The 22,351-nt window shown below is 42.7% G+C and overlaps 3 protein-coding genes across 3 annotated transcripts; 2 read left to right on the top strand and 1 right to left on the bottom strand.

Annotated features, from left to right (window-relative positions):
* The first annotated feature begins 2,981 nt into the window (after positions 1-2,981).
* On the top strand, positions 2,982-10,714 carry efcab14 (EF-hand calcium binding domain 14). The gene is made up of 9 exons (XM_061083801.1): positions 2,982-3,677; positions 4,629-4,777; positions 4,928-5,073; positions 5,799-5,897; positions 5,978-6,085; positions 8,062-8,214; positions 8,301-8,409; positions 8,496-8,636; positions 9,220-10,714. The coding sequence occupies exons 1-9, from the start codon at positions 3,502-3,504 to the stop codon at positions 9,396-9,398; spliced, it is 1,260 nt and encodes a 419-aa protein (XP_060939784.1). The 5' UTR covers positions 2,982-3,501; the 3' UTR covers positions 9,399-10,714.
* Positions 10,715-10,840: 126 nt separating this feature from the next.
* On the bottom strand, positions 10,841-12,060 carry znf830 (zinc finger protein 830). The gene has a single exon (XM_061084718.1). It carries the CDS (start codon positions 11,992-11,994, stop codon positions 10,936-10,938), a length of 1,059 nt encoding a protein of 352 aa, XP_060940701.1. The 5' UTR covers positions 11,995-12,060; the 3' UTR covers positions 10,841-10,935.
* Positions 12,061-12,161: 101 nt separating this feature from the next.
* On the top strand, positions 12,162-21,635 carry LOC133018069 (ankyrin repeat domain-containing protein 13C-like). The gene is made up of 13 exons (XM_061084363.1): positions 12,162-12,938; positions 13,079-13,120; positions 14,438-14,542; positions 16,596-16,681; positions 16,891-16,936; positions 17,096-17,162; positions 17,354-17,498; positions 17,599-17,730; positions 18,423-18,584; positions 18,693-18,772; positions 18,912-19,010; positions 20,063-20,163; positions 20,256-21,635. The coding sequence occupies exons 1-13, from the start codon at positions 12,590-12,592 to the stop codon at positions 20,384-20,386; spliced, it is 1,545 nt and encodes a 514-aa protein (XP_060940346.1). The 5' UTR covers positions 12,162-12,589; the 3' UTR covers positions 20,387-21,635.
* Positions 21,636-22,351: the final 716 nt, after the last annotated feature.

Below are 22,351 nucleotides of genomic sequence, written 5' to 3'. Positions count from 1 at the left end.
TTCATCTGTCAGCCGGGAAAGCAAATATTTCATGATGAAACTCTCATGTCTGCTTGTTGAGTCATCGAACATAATGGTCGGAAGACGATAAAATTACCTGGTGGGAGAAATTGGTATTCTAATCGCAGCCCTGCTTCCCACTGATGACAATTTGTATTCACGCCGTGTCTGGCGCGTTAGAAGAAAGCCTTCAATTAGCAGTCAATTCCATTCACTATTTCCTATCATGCCAACGCTATTAACACTGGCTGTCAGCACCCGAGGCAGCTCCCTGGCCGACATTTGCAGGAATCACTCCTGGTGAGAATATGAGTAACCCTGCTGTGAACAAAGTGAAAAAACAAGTGTTTTGTAGTAATCACAGTCATGGGCTCATCGTGCCTGATGCTCCCTACCTCGTGGCTGCAGATGTGAGGAGCCATAAGTTGAAGTGTCATCCTTTCAGTCTTAACCCTGGATGAAAAAGCGAGACTCCGGCGCAGACATGAAACACCTCCGATGCTTTGATTTGCAGCTTTCTGCTGGCGGGGGTCTGCGCAGGCCCTCAGCGTGACGCATGTCCCCTCACCAGGTGTTCCTATAGTGGAGAGCAGCCTCTGATTGATTGTTGCTCTGCTACCTACATGACACCGTTGGATCCACAACAAATGCATCCATAACAATACAGTCCCCGCTTCCCGGATTACAGTAATGTGGTAGAATAGCATGTTCTGCACGCAAGTCTGTGGAGGCTATGATAATATTAGCTTTGTATTTGTCTGGGTGGCTTCCTGCTATTATTGCGAACTGACAAGCATTGCCATGAGAAATTATTTTTTGAGGGATAATAAAGCATCAGCAGTCGGCCTCATATCTTGCAGCTCAATAACCAAACTCATACTGGGAAGCTGAGGAGCATCTCAATTCCTTTGTGTGTTTGTAAATTGGCCCAGTGTGGCCATTTTCATTCAATGTCATTATTACCAGTATTGTGCTGCGGCAGTAAGAGGGGGCAGGCACATAAAGGAGCATATTTTCAAAGCCAGGAGCAGGCCAGTGGGAGTCCCTTTTCAATGGAAGCGAGCTAAAGGCCAGACTGCAGAGACCCCCACTTCTACTTTTACTTCTACTCAACTCCTGTATCTTGCTGGGTCGGCCCAATGGCGCTCCAGGTGAGCTCGATTGCTGGAAGACCCCCGCTGGAATTGGCAAACTCAAACAAAACAAAATGTAATCCCATTTTTATAAAATGTGGTGCAATCTCCAAAACAAAATGGCTTAAAGAGCACAATGGTCTGAGGACTAACCTTTAGATATAACAATACAAGTCGGCTACAGCTCACTACATACTGTAGTTACAGCAATAAGACTGATTTATTGTTGAGGGAGTTTATTATTGAAAAAGAAGAAATATGAGTTGGTTCTATTGGCTCCATTTACTGCTTTTCCTTTTATCCACAGATTGATTGATTGATTGATGATAGACAATACTAATTGCTGCAGCTCTTAAACAAATAATTGATAAGCTGATCATTTGTATATTTATTGTAATATTGATATTTTCCAACATCAATATATATCACAATCAATGTATGCTACATACATATAGAATAATTACAGCGATGTAACAAAGTAACTTAACAAACCTAGGAGTTTGGAATTAGGCAAAATTAAAAAATCTTGTGCAGTAAGTTACCTTGACTTTCAGTGTTTTTCTAACTTGTCCTCATTATAGTGTATACATTTTTAAGTTACAATGTACCCACTGTTTCCCAAATACTATGTAAGCCTTGCAATATAGTTTTTTATAGTGTAACTGTGCTGTTGTCCTGTGCTGGTGCCAAGATCAAGATGAAAAATCAGTCTGACAGTTGTCTAATAGCCAAACAACCCACTGTCAGTCCCCATGACAATATCATTTATTTCCTGCTGTGAATGTTAAATTGATTTCAGTGTTTGTGAGGTTTTGAGAATTCTCCTTAAATCATTCAACAGTTTGACACCTCATCTGTTTGTGTTCGGTGATTTTGCACGAAGTGACCCACTGCTTTAATTCTGCTCAGTAGAATAATTACATTTCTTAGTCATGAGGCTGACTTCAAGGTTCAATGAAGTAATAAAAAACCGAAAAGTATTCTATTGCAGCTAAGTTTGTACGATTATTTACAAACATTTAATCAAATTATCATTTTAATGATTGATTTGCTGATTGTTTTCGTGACTAATGTACTTATTAGTTTTCATCATTCTGAAAACAGTGAGATATATCATCATGATTACAGAGAGACCAAAATCACACATTTTAAATACTAAGAGACACAGCACAACCACAAAGAGACACTTAGAACCTGCGCAGATACCCAAAATGACCTAAGAGACACTCAAAATGACCCAAGACTCAGAAAACAACTGCAAAGGGACACAATATAATTACTGAGACATGAAAAACAGACACAAAAGGACTACAGGGACACTACAATTGACGAAAGACACACAAAGACACACTTAACACCTGCAATGATACCCAAAATCACCTAAGGGACACTCAAAATGACAGAAGACACACAAAACAATGATTACGACGTGCAAACGTGACCAAATATTGACACAAACTACCTTGAAGATAAACAACAAATTCAGAGACATACAAACAAATGCAAAGAGATACAAAAAAAAAAAAATAGACACGTAACTTGACCACAGCAACTGCAGAATGACAAAAAGGGGCCACGAAAAGACACCTACACAAAATGACAGCAGAGACATGTAAAAAAAACCTTCAGACACTAAAGCCACAAACACAATTCGACTCCAAATGACAACAGATACCTGCAACACGTCCAGTACCAGAGGTGTGTGTGTGTCTGGGAAGGTGATGGTGTTGTGTTGCATAGTGTTGTGTTGCATGGTGTTGTGCTGCGTGTGAGTCTCTGGCCCAAACACAGGAAGTTGTAGCTCGTCTCCTGCACCAATCAGGAGTGAGGTTACTCGGGACGCCCCTGCCCACACAACACACAGCAGCAGCATCAAGCAGCGGCTCATACAGCTCCTGTAGCGTATTCCGGTTCGGTGACCCGGTTTACCGTGGGTTCTATTCGTCTATCTACACGCTGTGTGCCGGGTTCCCAGAGGGACTCACGTCGCACCGGGTCCCTACGAACCTTCTCCCGGAGGATGTGACAGCCCGGTGGCGTCCTCCAGCCGCTGTTAGCCTCCGTTAGCAAGGCGCTAGCTCAGGTAACATATGTGATCGCCCGGCTGCTCGTCGTGGACAGTGAGACAAGAGGAGACAAGAGGACAGCACCGTGGTGTGGACGAGGTGAGGAGTGAATTCAGCGACCACAGTCCGATGTGTTTATCTCCGACACCGCATTTGCGTGGTTGACATTTTCAAGCTAGCAGCTCGGACGCTCGGTTAGCTTAGCCGCTAGCCGCACGTCAACATCCAGCAAACTGGACCAAGCATTGGATCTAGTCGGGTTCAAGTCGGGCTCGGCGGGTTCGCTGACGCCGCAGAAGAAGATGAAGAAGAGGAAGGAGCTGAACGCGCTGATCGGACTCGGGGACAGCAAGAGGAAGAAGCCCAAGAAGGGCTCCGGGCACCGGCTGCTCCGAACCGAGCCGCCGGACTCCGAGTCCGAGTCCAGCTCCGACGACGACGAGTTCAACACCATGAGCGAAGCGGCCAACTTCGGGAAGTGAGTGGTCCCTGGAATAACACGAGTGTGGAATTTGGTGTTTTAATTCTCTCCTGGTTAAAATACACATAACTGTAGTTTCTAAAGACTTAAAATATCCAAAATCATTATTATTCTCAAGAGTAAATCAGACTACTTGGTTAATCGACTGCAAAAAACACCTGTTATACTTATATTGGTATTTTTCTTTGTCATGTGCAAGTTCATGATAGTAAGCAGGATTTAATTGTGTTTTGGATGCCACTAAAATCCATTACCAAAGGTTGTTGGAAGCTACATAACTGGATTTATTTTCTGGCATTTAAGACACAACAATGATTTAGTTCATAGAGAAAATAATAACTTCCACTCAGGCCCAGCAGTCCCCATTGTGAATCCACATTTAAGTTATCTAGGTCAGGCTTTTTAATTGGATCAGCAACAAAGTGAAAACACTCATTCTAAATTGAATGAAATATCCATTAACTATTCTTTGAGAAATCCATGAGAAGTTGAAAACTTTATCACACAATGTTTAAGACAGTAAAGCGTTAGGGAACCGCCCCCTAAACCGGATCTGCAACAAAATTTTCTGGATATCTGTTGAGTAGGTTTTTGCGTATTCCTGCTCACGATCACACAAACAAATACAGAAGAAAATCGACCATTGACCAAAGTTATAATTATTAGTGGTTGCTTAAGTAACATAAAACAGTTGGTACATCTTACACACTAAAAAGATTGTCAGGCCTTGATTTCATCCAAATTCAGAATAATCTGTTATACGTGCAGCTTGAGTATTATATGATGATGCAGTATGCGCCAGCCCATGTTTTTAACACCAGTGTTTACCAGTAGAACTCATAATTCCCATGACAGCATGCAGTCTTCTAAAAATATCTCCCTCATTAATAATGAAAGAGGCTGTGAAGCAGCAATGTCTAACGTTACCCATGTTCCTTCTTTTCACAGGAGAAGCTACACGCAGTGCTGCAATGTGTGCTACCCCTTGTTTCTGTTCATCATATTAGCTGCATGTGTCATGGCCTGTGCTGGACTCATATGGATGCAGATTGCCCTGAAAGAAGATCTGGACTCGCTGAAAGAAAAGCTGCACAGCAGTAAGACAAACATCATTCACCAACACTTACTTTGTGATGGTCATAAAAAGCTCAGTGCCCTTTGGACACTTGAACCTGTTATATACCTGGTAAACACAGTCCTGCACTCATCTGTTTTTTAACATTGCTATGAACTTGTTTTTGTAACAGTGGAGTCCAGTCAGAAGGTGTCATCCACTGAAATACCAAAACTCAGCGAGGACCTGAAAAACAAGCAGAGGAAGCTGGATGACATTGAGAACGGGGACAAGGGGCTGAGCAAACTCTGGTCTAACCTGACAGAAATGAACAGGAAGGTGAGTTTGAAGTGTTGCCTGGAGGGGCTGAAGCCACCTATACATTCACAGTGTCACAGTGTATGAGTCAGACTGATACGAGTTACATGCACTTTGCTGCCGACAGTCCCTTTTTAAATAGATAACAAATAGAATAGAAACGATGCCAAATTTAGTAATACCTTTTATTTTTCCTACATTAAATTGCAACATGGTGCTGTGCAAGTGAATGGAAACCAGCTACTTCATAAATCGGTTTAAGAAGGAATTTGCATGTAATTTTACTCTCTATTGCTGCGTTTCCAAATCAGTTTTAGTCTGAAGTTATGGGTGGAGCTCGTAATACAATGACCGACTGTATAACTGTTACACAAGGCTTCCATTACACATATATTTGTAAAGAGAGATGTCACACAGGACTGAGTTTTTAAACACCCGAGTAAAATATTGACCACCTCAGTGTTGAACTGAATGGTCCAATCTTGGCATGTTCCCTTAGAAGCATCCTTTAGAAACATGTGATATCATGAATATAATCAGAACAGCCGTCTAGGAGGGAATCATTGTGTTGGATTGTGAATGTGCGATGGATCCATGATATTAGGGAAGACTGAATTTTAAGATTGGTGATGATCTCTAGGATTCGCTTGGAAAAAAAAGTTGTTGATGTTGGAAGAGCATTGGTCTGATTGCTCAACCCTACTCGGAGTTGTAACTGAATACTTTGTATCATTTGACTCCTGCAGATCAGTTTGTTGGACTCGGCCGTAAACCATTTGAAGGCCAACTTGAAATCGGCCGCTGATTTGATCAGCCTTCCTACAACAGTTGAAGAGCTTCAAAAGGTAAAGACAAAGCAAAATGGATTTAAAAGAGAACGTTTTTAATGTCCCACCTGACCTCACAAAGTATCTTTCTTTTCCAGAGTGTTGCTACAATCGGCAGCACACTCACAAGTGTCCAGCACGACGTGAAGACGATGCAGTCTGCTCTGGAAAACCAGAAGAGTGACGATGACTCAAAGAAGAAAACGGTAAATACAAGTCGGTGATGATTTAAGTGTTTCTTTTTTCCAGTGAAGACTCAACTACCTTGTTATAACACAAGGTGGGTGTTCCCTCCCCCTGTTTGTGTAGGTATATGACTCTGAAAAATGTTTACGCTTGGCTGAAGTGGAACAATCGCAGCGTGAATAAAATCTAAATGTTAGAAAGTAAATCATAAATGTGACTTAAATGTTATTAAGAATTCACTGGCAATCTTTTAATTATTTCATTTTGTCAGGCTCTCTTTTTCTACTATAAACCCACTAGAGATCCTGATGAACTAACTCTAATGTTTGCACAGCACATGTCGATGGAAATACATGATACTCTGATGTTTCTTCTGCAGATTTTTTGAAATCCTGTGAAATGTTTCCGTTTATCTTGAAGAAATTCCACTTAATGTTTTATTGACTAGGATATTAGGGTTTGTTTAAAAAAAATACATATATATGTTATCCCCAGCTATTGTTAATGTTTATTTACCAGCCGTGACAGCAGCTTCTGAAACAGCAGGTGGTAAAACTGCATCCTAGATTAACTTTCTACAACAGGAACTATGACAGAGGGCACTTCGGACTTCAGCAGGTGTTTTTTATGTCTGTAGACAGATCAAGTCTCAGAGGTCATCACAATTGTGCATGATCCAGTCACACAACTAAAGCGTGTTGTTGCCTTAAAAAAGGAGTCCAGCACCTGAAGAATGTTTATTCTTTTGTTTCCATCTGTTTATCTTTGGGTGTATCTTTGGCCCATACTATCATTCATTTATATCCTACAATGAATCAGCGTCTGTGGCTGTTTCCATTCTTCAGTCACTGCGTTGATAAATAAATGAAGTGAGACGGAGGAAGTCTGTGAGAATAGCCTGAGCGCTTCAGAGAGATTTGTCAGACTGTGTGTGTGAAACTATTGAGAAGTCAATACAGTGTTTTGGCCAGCTGACAAACATCACAGAGAAACACAAGCTATGTTGCTTTGTAAGTAGCATCGCTCTGCACGCTCTGGTTTCTCACACGAGCAAAGAGGATGGATTTTTCATGAGCCTGTGTCAAAACTGGATTTAACTTATGTTGTTTGACAGCTTGTCTTTTTATATTTTCCTCTCTATGTTCTCGGCAGATATAGCTGGAGGCTGTTTATCTCCCCATTCATCATTCATGTTTGAACGTGTGGGGTGTGTAAGGAAAACAGAACAGTACATTGTGCTGAAGCAAACACGCTGAATATCTTGATCTACTGGTCTTTAATTACTTATTTGCATAATGCGCCTCCTTTTGGCATGTTTATCTCACTGGGAATTGATGCAAATCCACTTACATATGGCAAAGATGACTCTGTTGCTGATGGGGTTCATTGCGTAACTGTTGCATGCATCCAAACCAACATCAGCAGTGAACTTCTAGATTAATTTGTTGTGTTTTTGCAGTTCTTGTCAGGCTACATTGAAAGTCCCCGGGTTAAGAGGGTCCTGTCATCTCTGGGATCCATGCATTGGGTTTTTATTCATGATACATGAAACAAGTGACACTCTATTTTTGGGAGTGGAGATGCTTTAGTTTTTGGAGTGAAACTAGGGCGAATATGTGAAGCGTCTGTGGATTGTTTCTTATTTTTAACAAGCACAACAGGATGTGGGAAAGAGGAGGACCAAATAATTATACTCTTGTATATTTATATATATTTTTAACAGTGAACTCAATTATTACGGGATGTTGGGATGAGTCGCTTGAATGCTGAGCTCTCTGAAGTCTCATTACTTAAGGTTAGAAGGTACATTGTCAAATTGAATTTGTGAACATGTATAACAAGGATTCACTCTTAATTGTCTTCCAGTCTAATCTGCCAAAAACATGACACCTGATCCAATATTACATTTTTCATAATTGCACTTGTCTTAGAAGCAAGAAATCCCATCAAACAGTACATTTCTGGTAGATAAACTTTTTTATTTTTTTTGTCATAGGACCTAACAGACCTGAAGAAAGAAGTGGGTGAGACTAACAAGTCGGAGGAGCAGCACCACGTGTGGACTGCTGAGCAGATCCATGTCCTCCTGTCTACAGTGGCAGATCTTCGTCAGAGAGTGGTCTCATTAGAGAACGGGTCCAAACAAAGCGTGAGTCACGGCTTACTCTCTGCATTTTAAGAATTAAGCTTTTGTGGCAAGACAGAGAGTAAAAAAAACATCCATCTCTTTTACAGTTAAAGGATGATGACGCAGCAATTCAACCGGCAACCACGAGTGAGACTCCAGCAGCTGAGACGGTGCAAGAAGCCAGTACGACTAAAGCAACACCTGGAGATTTGCAGGGTACAGTGTTCAATCAAGCAGGCTGTCACTGGATTTGACCATGTTGCAATTTTATCTTTTCTTATTACATTTGATCTCATTCACAGAGATGTCCACGCCACTGCCGGAGCCGCACACAAGCAGACGTCCACGCTTCTTAACTCCTAAACGCTCCAAGAGATATGCCCACAGAAACAAGACAAGATGCTCAAAGAGGGTGTCCCTGCCTGGTGTCAGCTCCCTGAAAGGTGCACACTACTACTGCACACTGTTTTATCTCAGCATTCGTCAAAGGAATAGTGTGACGTTTCTGGAAAAGCTTTTTTGCTCTCTTGCCAGGATTCTGATAACAAGTTAGATACCTGTATTGTAAACAAACAGCTATAATATCAAAAGTCTGCAAGTTGTGTGGCAACTGCTCCTTGACGACCAGAGTTCAAGACATAACTGCCAAATAATAGACACAGTTCCCTGAGAAGCAGCAACATGCCATTTTTGCACTTGTTTTTTTCTGGCAACATTTTCCCTATAGACAGAGCTACAGCAAGTATCACCACTATTTCACATTCAGGGTCTCAGTTCAGCAAGTGAGACTTGAGCAGGAACATTACACGTGGCTGCAGGGGGCGCTGTTGCTAAGTAAACGTTACACAGTGTTGCTTTAAATTTACTGCACAGGTATGAGAGGGACATAGATCTTCAAATACATGCATTTCAAAAAAATATCTAACTTTTACTTAAATGGCTGCAAGTTTATGTGATTGTGCAGCGACCACATCGACAACCTGCTTTTTTTCCTTTCAGAATAAAAATACCTGTTTTTATCCACAGATTTGGAGGACATCTTCCAGCAGGCAGGTGTCGGACATAGTTTACGCGGATTAACTTACCAGGATCTGAAGAAAGTATTTGGAACATCAGCACCTGATGCTCATACCTTGGACTGCTTTGACCATGACGGGGACCAGAGGTTCTCCCTGATGGAGCTGAGAGCAGCTGTGGGCCTGTGAGCACAATGTCATTGACTGCAGTGAACAGTATTGAAGCCCAGTGGGGTCAGGGCTGTTCCGAGTTCCTGTCCCGCTTCTGTAATTGCTGCACTTTTGTGAACTGAATATTTATCATACTGATTGTGGAACAGTGGCACTGGCATGCCCACACTCACCCCCCCTCCCTTGCTTCAGTCCATCTCAGCACGATCTCGGCCCCAGAAACATTAACATTTTAACATTACTCCATATGCAGAATATTCAGCTCTTATTTTAGCAAATCTATTGGTTTGCGTCTATTAACAATGAAAAGAAAGTGTGATTTATTTTGAATCGGGTTTTCCAGTCCGTTCTCAAACTTGCTGTTAATCTGCGCCTGTGTTTTGTTCTTTTTAACCATCTTGATGTAACAATGCGTTTAGGTTCTTGAGAGGCTGTCATCACCTGGTACAACTCAAACAAACCTTATTTATAGAACTCCGCATAGAATTTTATGAATGTTTTCAAATGACTACTAGAAACTGACTTATTGTGAGGGTGGGTTTTGTTTTTAGACAATTTCCTAACTTATCTGAAACCCAGTCCAGTATCACAGTAAAGGTTTTTGTATACTCTTTTCTAAGCTGAATCCAAGTTTTCAGATTTCTTCTTTCTGTTGAGTGTTCATCTCATTTATCCTCAGTTAGTTGTGATTGTGTGTTTAGTCCAATTGTAGATTTTTTGTTTTTGTGCTTGTTGTTGCAGTTTTCAGTTCTTTAAAGATGTGAAGGGCTATGAACACTTTGAGTCACCTGGAGAGAATGGTGAACTGGTAACTCCTGAGGCATATGTAGCAATAACAAAATACGTAGATGTTGCTGGATAGAAATTGCAGTAGACAGACACCGCTAACCCACGATGTGTAACAGGTAGTATAAGAAGCACTGATTATCACTCTTTACTTGATTCATTTAATACATTTTTATGGACCTAATTAAAGGTGCATCATTTATATGACAAGTTTGTTGTAATCAAACATTGTACTGTCAAAATGGTGCAAACGTATCCTCTGCCAATTATCTTTTGAAAGGGGTTGAGTAGGGAAAGGTTTTGCAACGGCCTCATTGTATATTTAAAAAAAATAATTCTGTTGTGCTTTGCATGTTGCTTATAATGTAACATGAACAGATCATTATCAACAACTTGTTTTTGCAGGACAATGGTTAGTTGAGCTGAGAATGTTAAGTAGCTTTGGCCATCGTGACTTAGATTTGGGATCATGCTGCTACTGACAGAGATTTTATGAATGTGTGTTTTTTTCCGTGTCAGCATCAGTTAATAAAGACAAAGTTAAAAGATTTGTTTCTCGTGCTTTTGAGCCACAAAGTGAGAAGCCTTAACTTGTGGAGGTGCATGTTTTGCCAGAATCACCTCATCATTATTAAACCCAGTTTGAAAATATACACAAAAAAGGACGACACGAGTTTCCATTAACAAACATATTTACAGATTTAGAGCATGTACAAAAAAATATCTCAAACACTTTGAAAACATTTTGGACAAAATGTTTAACAGAACTTTATGCCAGTGCCCCCTTAGCCCTCCAGTCCCCGGACAGAAGGCCCAGCAGCTCCTCTTCGTCCCCCTCTTCATCCTCAATCATGTCCTCGGTCTCCATTTGTTCATCACTCCTGGACAGAGGTTGTTTTTTCACCACATCGCGCTTGTCCCTCAGCAGCTCAACCCTCTTGTAACACTGAATCTGTTCATCGATTTCGTCGATCTGTCGCTCCAGACGTCCCTCCTCGTCGTCCTCAGCCACGATGGCATCGGACTTGGTGTTCACCTGTCTGATCTCCTTCTGGAACTCGTCCCACTCCTTGTCCATCTGATCCTGGGGAGCATCCACCTTGCGCACTTTCGCATCTCGCACCGGGTCGTCGAAGAAGCCCTCCGGCAGCGCCTCGGCCATCTCCATCTTGTTGGCCTCTTTCTTGTTCTGGCTCTTCTCCGTCACTTCTGCTTTGTGGATGGATCCGGAATGGGAGACGGAGGGTGTGGACGGGATGGAGCTGTCAAAGAAGTCCGATGGCAGCCCTGCAGCTTCAGCCTTCGGGGCAGCAGGCTTTGAGGTTCCTGCTTGACTTCCCTCTCCAGCATCCGCTTCATCATCATCATCATCATCTCCATATACTCCAGCCAGGAGACTCAACCCTGCAGATTTAGGAGCAGAACCAGCTGCCTTCTCTCCGGGTCGCTCGAAGAAATCCCCCGGCAGCCCGGACTCAGACTGCCCCGCGGCCGCCGCTGCTGCTTTCGCCTTCTTCCCTTTGCCGTCCCCGCTGTCCGGCGCCCTCCTCTTCAGCGGCTGGCTCGGTGGAGGCATGGGTTGACTCTTCGCCACCTTCAGCTCCGCCACCTTCTCTTTGTGCTGCTTCCCGAGGACGTGAGCCGGCCACAGCAGGTCGGACTTCACCTGCACCCCGCACAGCACGCAGCTCAGGTGCTCCAGGCTGTTGTACTTCGCGAACGGGGACTCGACGCGCTTCTTATCCGTCGTCTGTCTCTGTTTCTGCCGCATCAGGCGCCGCAGCTCCTCCTGGTTCACCACCTTCTTCACCTTCTTCGTCGGTGCCATATTTTAAGACCAGAAAACACACAGGGTGAGCTAGCTAGCTGCTCGCTAACAGTGCAACACGAAAGATACCCGCGTCGCGTAGAGATGACGCCACAGCTGCGACCTCCTCCAACTCTCGTCCAGTCTGGGAAACCTCGCGATACTAGCCAGCTAGCAGGGGACGTTAGTTCCGCAGGTTCATCTGAATTTGTCTGAATTTGGCCACAAAGCGAATTGACTCGATGCTATTTTTAAAAGCAGGTGACGGAGATGACGATGTAGTCGTTGTAGCTGCTTGTTCTCATTCATTCCCGCGTGTTAATTCCGTATGTGCGTTTTTGTTTTTTTTTAACGTTATTCTCTGTTTGCATCGCCGCACCCATCGCATCCAGGTTTCATTGTGAGCTAAGCTAGCTACTAGCGGCTAACGCTAGCTGCGGAGCCGGGCAGCAGGTGTAACGGTACTTGAACGCATCACCAGCTAAAACAACACGCGTAGCTCAACCCCTCGGATTTAACTCACATTAGCTTTTATTGCTAATGCAGACTAGCTCTCGTTTTTTTGAATCCACCAGCCTTGTAGCGCAGTTATTACAGATTCATAAGACCAGTGACCATGACGGGCGAAAAGATCCGCGCCCTGCGCAAGGACCACAACAACAAGCCCAACAAGAACGAGGAGAGGAGGGACCCGCACGACGAGACCTCCAACGAGACCATCCCCAACGGAACCGGCAACCTGTTCAAGTCCAACCGGGCTTTCCAGAAGTCCGTGAAGCCCTCCCCACAGCAGCTCAATGCGAACAACCTCAGCGGCACCGTGGTCCATGACAACAACCAGAACCCCATCATCCTCACCAAGGAGGAGCTGGAGTTCCCCGTTCACGAGTGCGTGTTCAAGGCAGACGTGCGTCGGCTCTCCTCTCTCATCCGGACCCACAGCATCTCTCAGAAGGACGTGCACGGTGAGATATGGGCTCCTGTTGTGCTTTCCCTGAGTTCATTGTGTTGGAAAGCACAACACAACGTATCTTTACTTGTGTGTGTGTGGGGGGGGGTTAGTTGTTTGTATGGATGTGTACTCATTGTGTCTCTCCTCTCTCAGGGAACACACCTCTGCACCTGGCTCTGATGCTGGGCCACAAAGGTAAATATTAACATTCGCGTGATCAAATGTATTTAACTTAGTAGGGCTGGACTGAAAAGGCTGAAAAATGTCAATAATTATGGCAAAATCATTCAATAGCAATATGGCAAAAGCGCTATATATATTGATTTAATGCTATTTGTATTTATTGATGAGGTGTAACACATGGTTGATCTACATCTCCTTCATAAAAGTGTAATAAATGGTTTAGAACCACAATCTTCACTCTCGACCAAAAATCTTTAAAGTCTTAAAGTCTTTAAACTTAACAAATTTTATGAATGTGACATTCATTGTGGTAATTATCAATATGGACTCATGATTAGTGGTCATGTAGACCTGTACCCTACAACTTGTTTTTCATAGAACCAAAAAGGAACCGAATGCTTCTGAGATGATAATCTACCAGACTCGATTTGAGCCCAGCAAATTGCTCTCAATCTGCTTTGTGTCTGGGTGGCATAACACTTTTAGACACCCTCATTAAAAGGCCATTTTTAAGCACAGTCAGGTCTGCTATTCTTGAAATAGCATCTGTACTCCTGCAGCGCTCAGCGTGTATTTTCTGACCTCTCCAGCGGAATAACATAGAATACGTATAAAGGAGGTTAAGGAAACTGCTATAAATTGCAGATTACACACAGTGCAGTCAGAAGATATACCATCTTGATCAAATACAGGTTCAGTGCTAATTCATTAAGACATGGTTTAGTGATGTGGTGTCCTGCCTTTATTTAGATTAGATTAGCTGCTCTACTTCTCAGCTGATTTATTCTGCAGATGTGTCCTTAATTGATTAGAAAAATTGGCTGCAACTAAGTAGTGGATGCTGATGCTGATTCACCAGCCCCTCTTGAGTGTGCCTTAATTTGTAAGAACTAACTTCAAATGTTGATCCATTTGTAGCCTGTATAGTCATTTCATCATGATTATGCACACTGGAGATACTTATCATTATTATTATATACATACTCTAAAAGTTAAAAGTAAATAAATGCAGAAGATCTCACAGGGGCAAATAGGAAAAGCATCAAAGATGGGATCCCTCTTGCAGAAAGTGAAGTCATAGCTTCCTGTAGCTGATGCTGACTGTTATGAATCCTCAGTGAACAGGAGTTCTACGTTTATTATCACTTTAAGTTTATTCGTCTGTTAAATCTTAGTCACCTTTTATCCAGACTGTGTTATAAAGTTAATATTAAAAGATCGACATTTACTCATAGTTGTGTTCTTTAAAAAAAAAAAAAAAGGTTACAAAATAAAAACACGTTGAGTGTGCCCAGAGTATCTGTGATCATTTTCAACTTTTCCTTTCAGAATGTGCCCTCCTGCTGCTGGCCCACAATGCACCTGTAAAGATAAAGAACGCACTGGGATGGAGTCCTCTGGCAGAAGCCATCAGCTATGGTGACAGGCAAATGAGTAAGTGATGTGAACAGTGCTCCTGCATTTTACATACTGTGACATGTCTCTACTATCTCAGTGGGATTCCTGCAGTGATGCATCCTCAAGGTTTGGACAGTCAGCCGACTGCTGTCTGATGGAGTTTCTTCTGTGATACGGAGACAAATTCGGTTGAACTGGTCAAAAATGTAACCTCATTCAAGTTACAGAGAAAATCTTAAGATGGCATAATGCTTATAATGTATAGATTACTAGTGAATTCCAATTTCTTTTCGTATTGGCTTCAGAAATTCTGCAAAAAAGGAACAGGGCTGAATACTGTTGGTTATCACATCATGAGTGTGAATGTTTGAACAACCTTTCATGAGCCATTTAATAAAGTATGTGTAACCAAAGATGCAACTGCTGTCTGGTCAGTGCAGCTAAAAAAGCGGGATGTGATATTTCTGTCAGCAGTCGTCATCCAGATGGTTGGAACGGAGCCTGAACAATGGCTTAGTGTGAGGAAGCCCGAGCTTACAGCCTGATCACCAAACAGCTTTTAAATCTGACATCCAGTGAAAACAGTCAAATGGCATGTGAAAGGCACCAGCTAATACCTCAGAGATTCTCTTTTCTGACCCTATTCGGTCGCTTTGTTAATATTTTTTGAAATTTACTAACGATTAAAGAAACGATGAAGATGTGTATGTCCAATGAATCGTATATCAGTTTTTTTGACTAGGCTGAGATCACTAGTTTGAGTTGTCGCTGTTTGGCTGTGTAGATAACAAAACTGTGAACTATCAGCATCTTCTTCTGTTTCCTCCGATGGAAGCTGTGAGGCTCAGCAGTTTGAGAGATGACCCCCAGCCTTGTTAGTATGCGTCTCAGCTCTCCGTGCCTGCTGTGGCAGGCTGGCTCGGGACTGAGACCAGGAGTTTTGATCTGAGAAGGTCACATCACTCACATGGGTGAAGGGGAGGCAGCGAAGCAAAGAGGGGGAGGGGGGGGGGGCTTGCTGCATCCACAGCATCCGCAAGGACATGCAAAGAAAGTCAAACCGGAGCGACAGTGGGGTGTTAGGGTTTAGATCTCTGGTCAAATAAAAGGCAGCACACTGCTGGTGATCACCTTGTGAGAGGGACACATGCAGAATAATGTGTCTTTAATATCGGTTGCGTGCGTAACAGCTGCTCATGAAACACTGCAGTGTCCTCATCAGTCATCACCTTTCGCTCTTACACATGTGCACAATGCGTCAGCAGCTTGCTCACTGTGTGTGTGTGTGTGTGTGTGTGCTCAATGACCAACTCCCTGAGCACAGCTAGTGTCCTGTCAGCACTTCTTTCTCCTCAGTCACGTCCAGTATTTTCACCCTGGTCACAACGACCAGGATTCACCCTGGATAGGCTGGTTTATTGGGGCTTTCAGTTCATATCGTTAAGTGGTCGCCGCTCATTTTGTGAGAAGTAGCTGATCCAATCACTGCCACTGAAGCATAGCTAACTCACAGAAATGAGATGAAGCAGAGGAGTGATGCTCCCTCACATATTAAACCGTAAATCTCCATAACGAACAGTGCGCCTGCTTTAACTGGGGACTAGTTAAATCCCATTGACTGGTTGTGAAACGAATACACAAAAACTCAAAGCTCTCCGTCGCTTTCTCTTTCTCTCTCAATGAATCTCCTCTCCCCCATAAACTGAAATCGAATGTCAACTCTTCAGAATTGGATATTTTAGAGATTCAAAGATATGAAAATGTAACAAATGGGTAAAAAAAAGAAGCAAAGGTGATGGAAAAAAAAGAACTGCATATAAATTGTGATGCAGCAGCTCAGTCTTTGCCAGGTTGCCGGGAGGATGGTGGACTACGAGACACTGACAGGAAATTAATTGAACAAAGCAGTTTTAACCTCACAGAGTTGAACCAATTGCGTGCACTCAGGTTAGAGAAATAAAGTGGGCTGAAGCAAAGTGACTGGTTGTTTTAAGGGTAAATAAATTGAGAACATTCCCTTTAATGTGAAGCATTATATTGGTGTGAGTGTGTGTAGCTGACCATATTTTTTTCTCCCCTCTTTCCTCAGTCACTGCAATACTGCGCAAATTAAAACAGCAGTCCAGGGAGACTGTGGAGGACAAGAGGCCGAAATTACTGAAAGCCCTGAGGGAGGTGAGGATCACAGCTGGCGTCACGTTCCCAGATGTTGCCGCCACACAAAAGACACGTGTGCAAATGACATCATTCTGCATCGGTTAATGTTTACACACAGAATGAGTTTGAAAATGTCCTCAGACTTCGGTTTGTATGTTGGTCCCTGAGGTCTTCACTGTGCTGTATTTTCCTCAGTTGTTAATTGGAAATGTGTCTGTTTTCTGTAGCTTGGAGACTTTTATCTGGAGCTGCACTGGGATTTTCAGAGCTGGGGTGAGCTTTCCTATTTCACACAAACAAAATTAAGACCAACTCCAATTTGAACTCACTTCGCTGACTCGTTGTCTTTTCTCAATGAAAAAAACATGAACAACCGTGTAATGTCAGCCACACTAGAATCTATTCTCACGTATTCATTCATCTATATTTCAGTGCCTCTGTTGTCCCGGATGCTGCCGTCTGATGCTTGTAAAATCTACAAGCAGGGCATCAACATAAGGTAATAGAGCAAATACTTCGGTATATTAAGTTTGTTGCTAGTACTAATGAAGGATACTTGATGCACTGAGTGTTTGATGCATCAAATGTTCGATATCCAGGTCGAGGACTTCTTTTAGATCTAAAAAGTAGGACATAACAATTTCCACAGCTCTCATCACCCTCTCGTCTCCTCTCTCTCTTTTAATTTAGACTCGACACCACTCTCATCGACTTCAATGATATGAAATGTCAGCGTGGAGATCTTAGTTTCATCTTCACCGGAGACGCGGCCCCCTCCCAGTCTTTTGTGGTTCTGGACAACGAAGCGAAAGTGTACCAAAGAATACACCACGAGGTGAGTGAGGGGAGGAGCCACACATCTGCTTCACCGTGTGTCATCAGGTGTTTAATATGAACAGAGAGACCTGACTCTCCTTTGTTCTATTCTCTCCAAGGAGTCGGAGATGGAGACTGAAGAAGAGGTGGACATTCTGATGAGCAGTGACGTCTACTCGGCGACTCTGTCGACCAAGTCCATCAGTTTCTCCCGCAGTCAGATCGGCTGGCTCTTCAGGGAGGACAAAACGGTGAGGCTGATGATGTTATAGTGCTGGACACAGAATGTAAACACAATGTGAAAACTACATGATGACAAACGGTTATATAGAGTGGGTTGCGTGTGACAGTGAGTTATGAGTAGAGTCAGAGTAAATTGTAATCCAGAGTTCAATTCTGTTTAGAGCCCTGGAGTGATGAACTATATCCAGTTTTCACAGCAATCAATCAAAAATTTAAGAATAATGGAAAAATAAGTGACTAGTCTTTATATAATCCCAAAACCTCCAGGCTTTTTTCAGAGTTCCCCAAAGAAAAGAAATTCTCAGTGATATTTCTCTATATGGATTTTGTAGCACAGTCTTACTTATTTTGTCAATTGAAATGTTTTGGAGAATCGGATCCGGACAGTTTCCAGATCTTTGCCTTTCACATATGAAGAATGCAGCAGGAGATTGGTCAGGTTCAGGTCAGACGTGTTAACAAAAAGAAAATGTCATCCACACAGTTACCCTGCCATATTCTCACATGGGCTCACTTGGACATTCTCCAGACATCCAGACAAGGGGGCTAGGAGAAAAAGTTTTCCGAAAAGTGTCAGACCAACTGTCTCGCACATTTGCATTCTTTTACATACAGCCCCTACAGAGAATTCTGATAGGGATGAAAGAAGATGGAGAAAATCAAAGACTCAATTCTGAAAGCTCGTCTTTTCTCTGTGCAGGAGAGAGTTGGAAACTTCGAAGCCGACTTCTATTCGGTAAACGGTCTGGTGCTGGAGTCCAGGAAGCGGCGGGAGCACCTCAGCGAGGAGGACATCCTGAGGAACAAAGCCATCATGGAGAGCTTAAGTAAAGGAGGCAGCATCAGTGAACAGAACTTTGAGGTGAGATGAAAGAACGCCACCGTCCCACCGTGATTCACTAATGATAAATGATGAAGGCGGGAGGATGATTGTGATTGTGCCAGTGACTGATGAGTTCTTGTCCCCCAGCCTGCGAGGAGGCTCTCTCTCACGGCTCCAGCACCAAACACTCTTTCTTGGGAAGAGTACATCACAGCAGAGCACGGAAAGTAAGCATCTGGTGTTTTCTATGATTTAATTAGACCTCACCGTGATTAGGAATTTATTCAGGGCAGCTACGAGAAAAATTGCATTAACTCTGAATTTGAAATTCAAAAGCAATGTCTTTGTGTCTCTTCCCACCTCCAGGCCACCTCATCTTGGGAGAGAGCTTATGTGCAAGGAAAGCAAGAAGAACTTCAAAGCTACTGTAGCCATGAGCCAGGAATTCCCTCTGGGCATCGAGTCGTAAGCACATCCCTCTCCCTCCTCAGATCTATTTACAAAGCTTTCTGCACGCATTGATCCTGGGTGAATACACCCGCATGCACCGGGGAGTTTAGAAAAAGGCGAGTGTGGAGAAGAAATAATTCAGATCTGATAATCGGGCCAGGTACACATGAGGACTTCACTGAGTGGATCCCTGCAAAAATTATTATTATTATTTATTTCTCCTCCCTATTCACCGTGTCATGTGTACATTTAGATTTCTTTCATCTAGACCCTTTTTCTTAAGCTACTCACAAATAATTTGTGTATTGATTTTCTGCAGTCAGAGTGGTCTCCTGAATGTGAATATATGTTTAATGTGAGAGACAAACAAGATCGGAAAAAAGCAAGTCGTGGTTTGTTGAGTAGATGACGAGGTCGGCTTCAGACAGGATGTGGTTCATAATGGGTTACACACATCACTGTGATATGTTATCAGGACATAATGTAGTAAATTGCTTTATCTCCTCTACTGAATGAACAACCTTCGCGGAGGAAGCAATAAAACCTCATCTTTTAATGACGCTAATGTTTTTTTAATATGATTTGTTTCCCCTTTGTATCCTGAGCTTTTTAAAATCGTGTCACCAAAGAGACCAATGCAGCCATTGTACAGATGTTATGAACCAGAACCAGATCCTCGCGTGTTGAAGAGCTTGTTACTGTAGAGACTCTTTTACAGCTGCTCTGTGTTATAGAGAGTTTTATAAGTGAGAATGCTGACTTGACTTAAAACTTCAGCTCGCTCCTTTAGTATATTATTAACTATGTAGCTATAAATATTCAACAAACTGGAGCAATTATTCAGTTAACGAATTAACCCATCAAGAGAAAATGAATCAACTATTTTGATTATCAATTAATCATTAAAGTCATTTCTAAAGCGAAAACGTTATAAATGTCAGTGTTTTATCTTTACCCAAGATCTCAATGTACAATGTTCTCCTTTGCTTTGTTGATATTTCGGGAGGTTGTCTGTACTTTTATAGCTAAAATAAACTGCTGACTCACTGACTTTCCGCTGCCTGCAGGTTACTAAACGTGTTGGAGGTCATCGCCCCGTTCAAGCACTTCAACAAACTCCGAGAGTTTGTTCAGATGAAACTTCCGCCTGGGTTTCCAGTCAAACTTGGTAAGTTAGCACCGGTCCACTAATGTGTTCCTGAGCTTCAAGAGAACCATCACTATCTAATTTGATTTCTTCTCTGCCTCCTATTCCCGCAGACATCCCCGTCTTCCCCACCATCACAGCCACTGTCACCTTTCAGGAATTTCGCTACGACAAATTCGAAGAGTCAATCTTCACCATCCCCTCTCAATTCAAGGAGGATCCCAGTCGCTTCCCAGACCTCTGACCAGTACAGCCCCACTGACACGAACAGGAAGTGGCCAGCGAGTAAATATGTTTTGGGGGAAGTGGGAAACACAAAAAGAGGGAATCCTGTATTGTTGAGCTGGTCTTATGATTAAGTTACTGTCATCCGCTACTTAGTGTTTTTTGTCGATGGATCCAAAGCAAACCGATGCAAGCAGATGTTACAGAGCGCCATCTCGCGTGTGATTTAAAAATGCGTAACAGCGGTCGTTTCAGCTTTCATAGTACTCGCTGTTACATCTGCTGCTCACGCTGCTGCCGTCTGCTGTGAACATCCTCAGAGAACCGGACTCCTCATCCCCATTACTACAGTATCTAGTGTAGCTCATGTTTCATATCCACGGACTCAATTCTCATTTATGACACTGCACTGACACGGCCATCTGTAAATACTACACGCCTCATCAGAGAGAATCAAAAGTATTGCTATAACCTCAAACTGAGCTTAATATTGATTTAAATGATATGAATTATACATGAGTATATATATATATAAAAAGAGATAGATAGATACTCAAAGGAGTAACACTGTGTAGCAATACGTTTCCAGTACATACGAATGTTTTCAACCAGCTGGGAGAAGGTTTAGCATTAAAAAAGAAACCACATTCTTTACTGTTCAGTATTTAAGCCTTTTTCCCTGCGCAGGACGCAACCTCCTGTGTTTTCAGGTTCGCTCATGTTACCTCTCGGCTGTCTCCATGTGCGTCGTGTTCGTATGAATCCTGTGCTCAAGCGTGAATGGATTATTGTGCTGTATCAAAAGTTCTTGTGTTTGTGTGCGGGAGAGAACCCAGGTGGGATATCAGGTCAAACTGTTCTTTGTTTATTACAGCACTGATATTAAGTATATTTAAGGCATGCTAATGGCTGTGTCGGCCGACTGGATCACATGCATCTTTAAGATATATTCCCTGTTCGTTTCTTATATTACCTGCAGACTTCTTGGTATTTAGATAAAAGAAAAATTGTAACACTAACACTTTGAAACACCTTTTAGTGCTTATAAAATCTCTCCTTGATGGTCGTCTATAATTTCTTTTCTGTTTGTTTGTGTTAAACCCAAGGAGCGTAAACTAAGCTGTGAAGTTGATATTGCTGGATATCCCAAAAATGCCCAGATGGGAAATAATCTGATCCACTGAGTTGTCTCTGGCTTCAGCTTATATGTACTGCAACCATACCTACTTCACTTCCCTTTAAATAAAGCACCAGCATCATGTTTCAAATGACTTTGTGCAAGTATGATGAAAAGACATTTTCTAAACGCAAAACCATGAAGCCTTTCGGATGAAAATATAATGAAATTAAATAAACATGAACTACACAGGCACTCAGAGCGCACACCTCAGCCCAAGGCCCAACTTTCCCCTGGAATTCAATCGAGCTGCACCAGCTTTCACACTTCAGTCCCCTAAATATGCCGGATTTCTTTCATCAGGATCCATGAATTGTTAAATCTTTCTCCACAATCTCTCGGGATAAAAGAAGTGAGAAAACAATTTCTGGATCCACCTTAAAATTTAATGGGTTCCTCTCTGAACCATAACGCGACCTTCAACCACGTTGCGCTATCTTCCATCCAGTCGTTTTTTACGTAATCCTGCAGACCAACAAAGGAACGGACGGAAGGGGGGGTAACCTCATTGGCGGAGGTAATAAAATGTTTAACAAGAGCAGCAGAGGAAGCCAGCAGCCAGCAGGGGGCAGCCTCAGGACATCACATGGAAATTAAGCAGCAAAGATCCAGGGATTTGTTGTAGATTCGTGCAGTAGATGGTGCAGTAGTGAGGCCTCACCTAGTCTGTGCATGAAGAAGTCAACCTGAGAATCTAAACTTGAACGAGGACATCCAGAGGGGGACAGAGAGACAGCTCACCTTCAAAGTAAAAGTTCAGGAGGCCGGAGGTTTGATTTAATTATTGAGTAATAAGTGACCCTTACT

Source organism: Limanda limanda, chromosome 13, assembly GCF_963576545.1.
Source record: "Limanda limanda chromosome 13, fLimLim1.1, whole genome shotgun sequence".
Lineage (NCBI taxonomy): Eukaryota > Metazoa > Chordata > Actinopteri > Pleuronectiformes > Pleuronectidae > Limanda > Limanda limanda.
The sequence above is the reverse complement of the archived record's forward strand: the minus strand, read 5'-3'. Positions and strand labels throughout refer to the sequence as shown.

Excerpts from the sequence above, each read along its gene's own strand:
- znf830 (XM_061084718.1), bottom strand. The coding sequence starts at position 11,994 with ATGGCACCGACGAAGAAGGTGAAGAAGGTGGTGAACCAGGAGGAGCTG.
- LOC133018069 (XM_061084363.1), top strand. The coding sequence starts at position 12,590 with ATGACGGGCGAAAAGATCCGCGCCCTGCGCAAGGACCACAACAACAAG. Across the intron at positions 13,121-14,437 it reads TCTGATGCTGGGCCACAAAG|AATGTGCCCTCCTGCTGCTG; the intron begins GTAAATATTAAC and ends TTTTCCTTTCAG. Across the intron at positions 18,585-18,692 it reads TCAGTGAACAGAACTTTGAG|CCTGCGAGGAGGCTCTCTCT; the intron begins GTGAGATGAAAG and ends CTTGTCCCCCAG.
- efcab14 (XM_061083801.1), top strand. The coding sequence starts at position 3,502 with ATGAAGAAGAGGAAGGAGCTGAACGCGCTGATCGGACTCGGGGACAGC. Across the intron at positions 8,215-8,300 it reads AGAACGGGTCCAAACAAAGC|TTAAAGGATGATGACGCAGC; the intron begins GTGAGTCACGGC and ends TCTCTTTTACAG. Across the intron at positions 8,410-8,495 it reads AACACCTGGAGATTTGCAGG|AGATGTCCACGCCACTGCCG; the intron begins GTACAGTGTTCA and ends TCTCATTCACAG.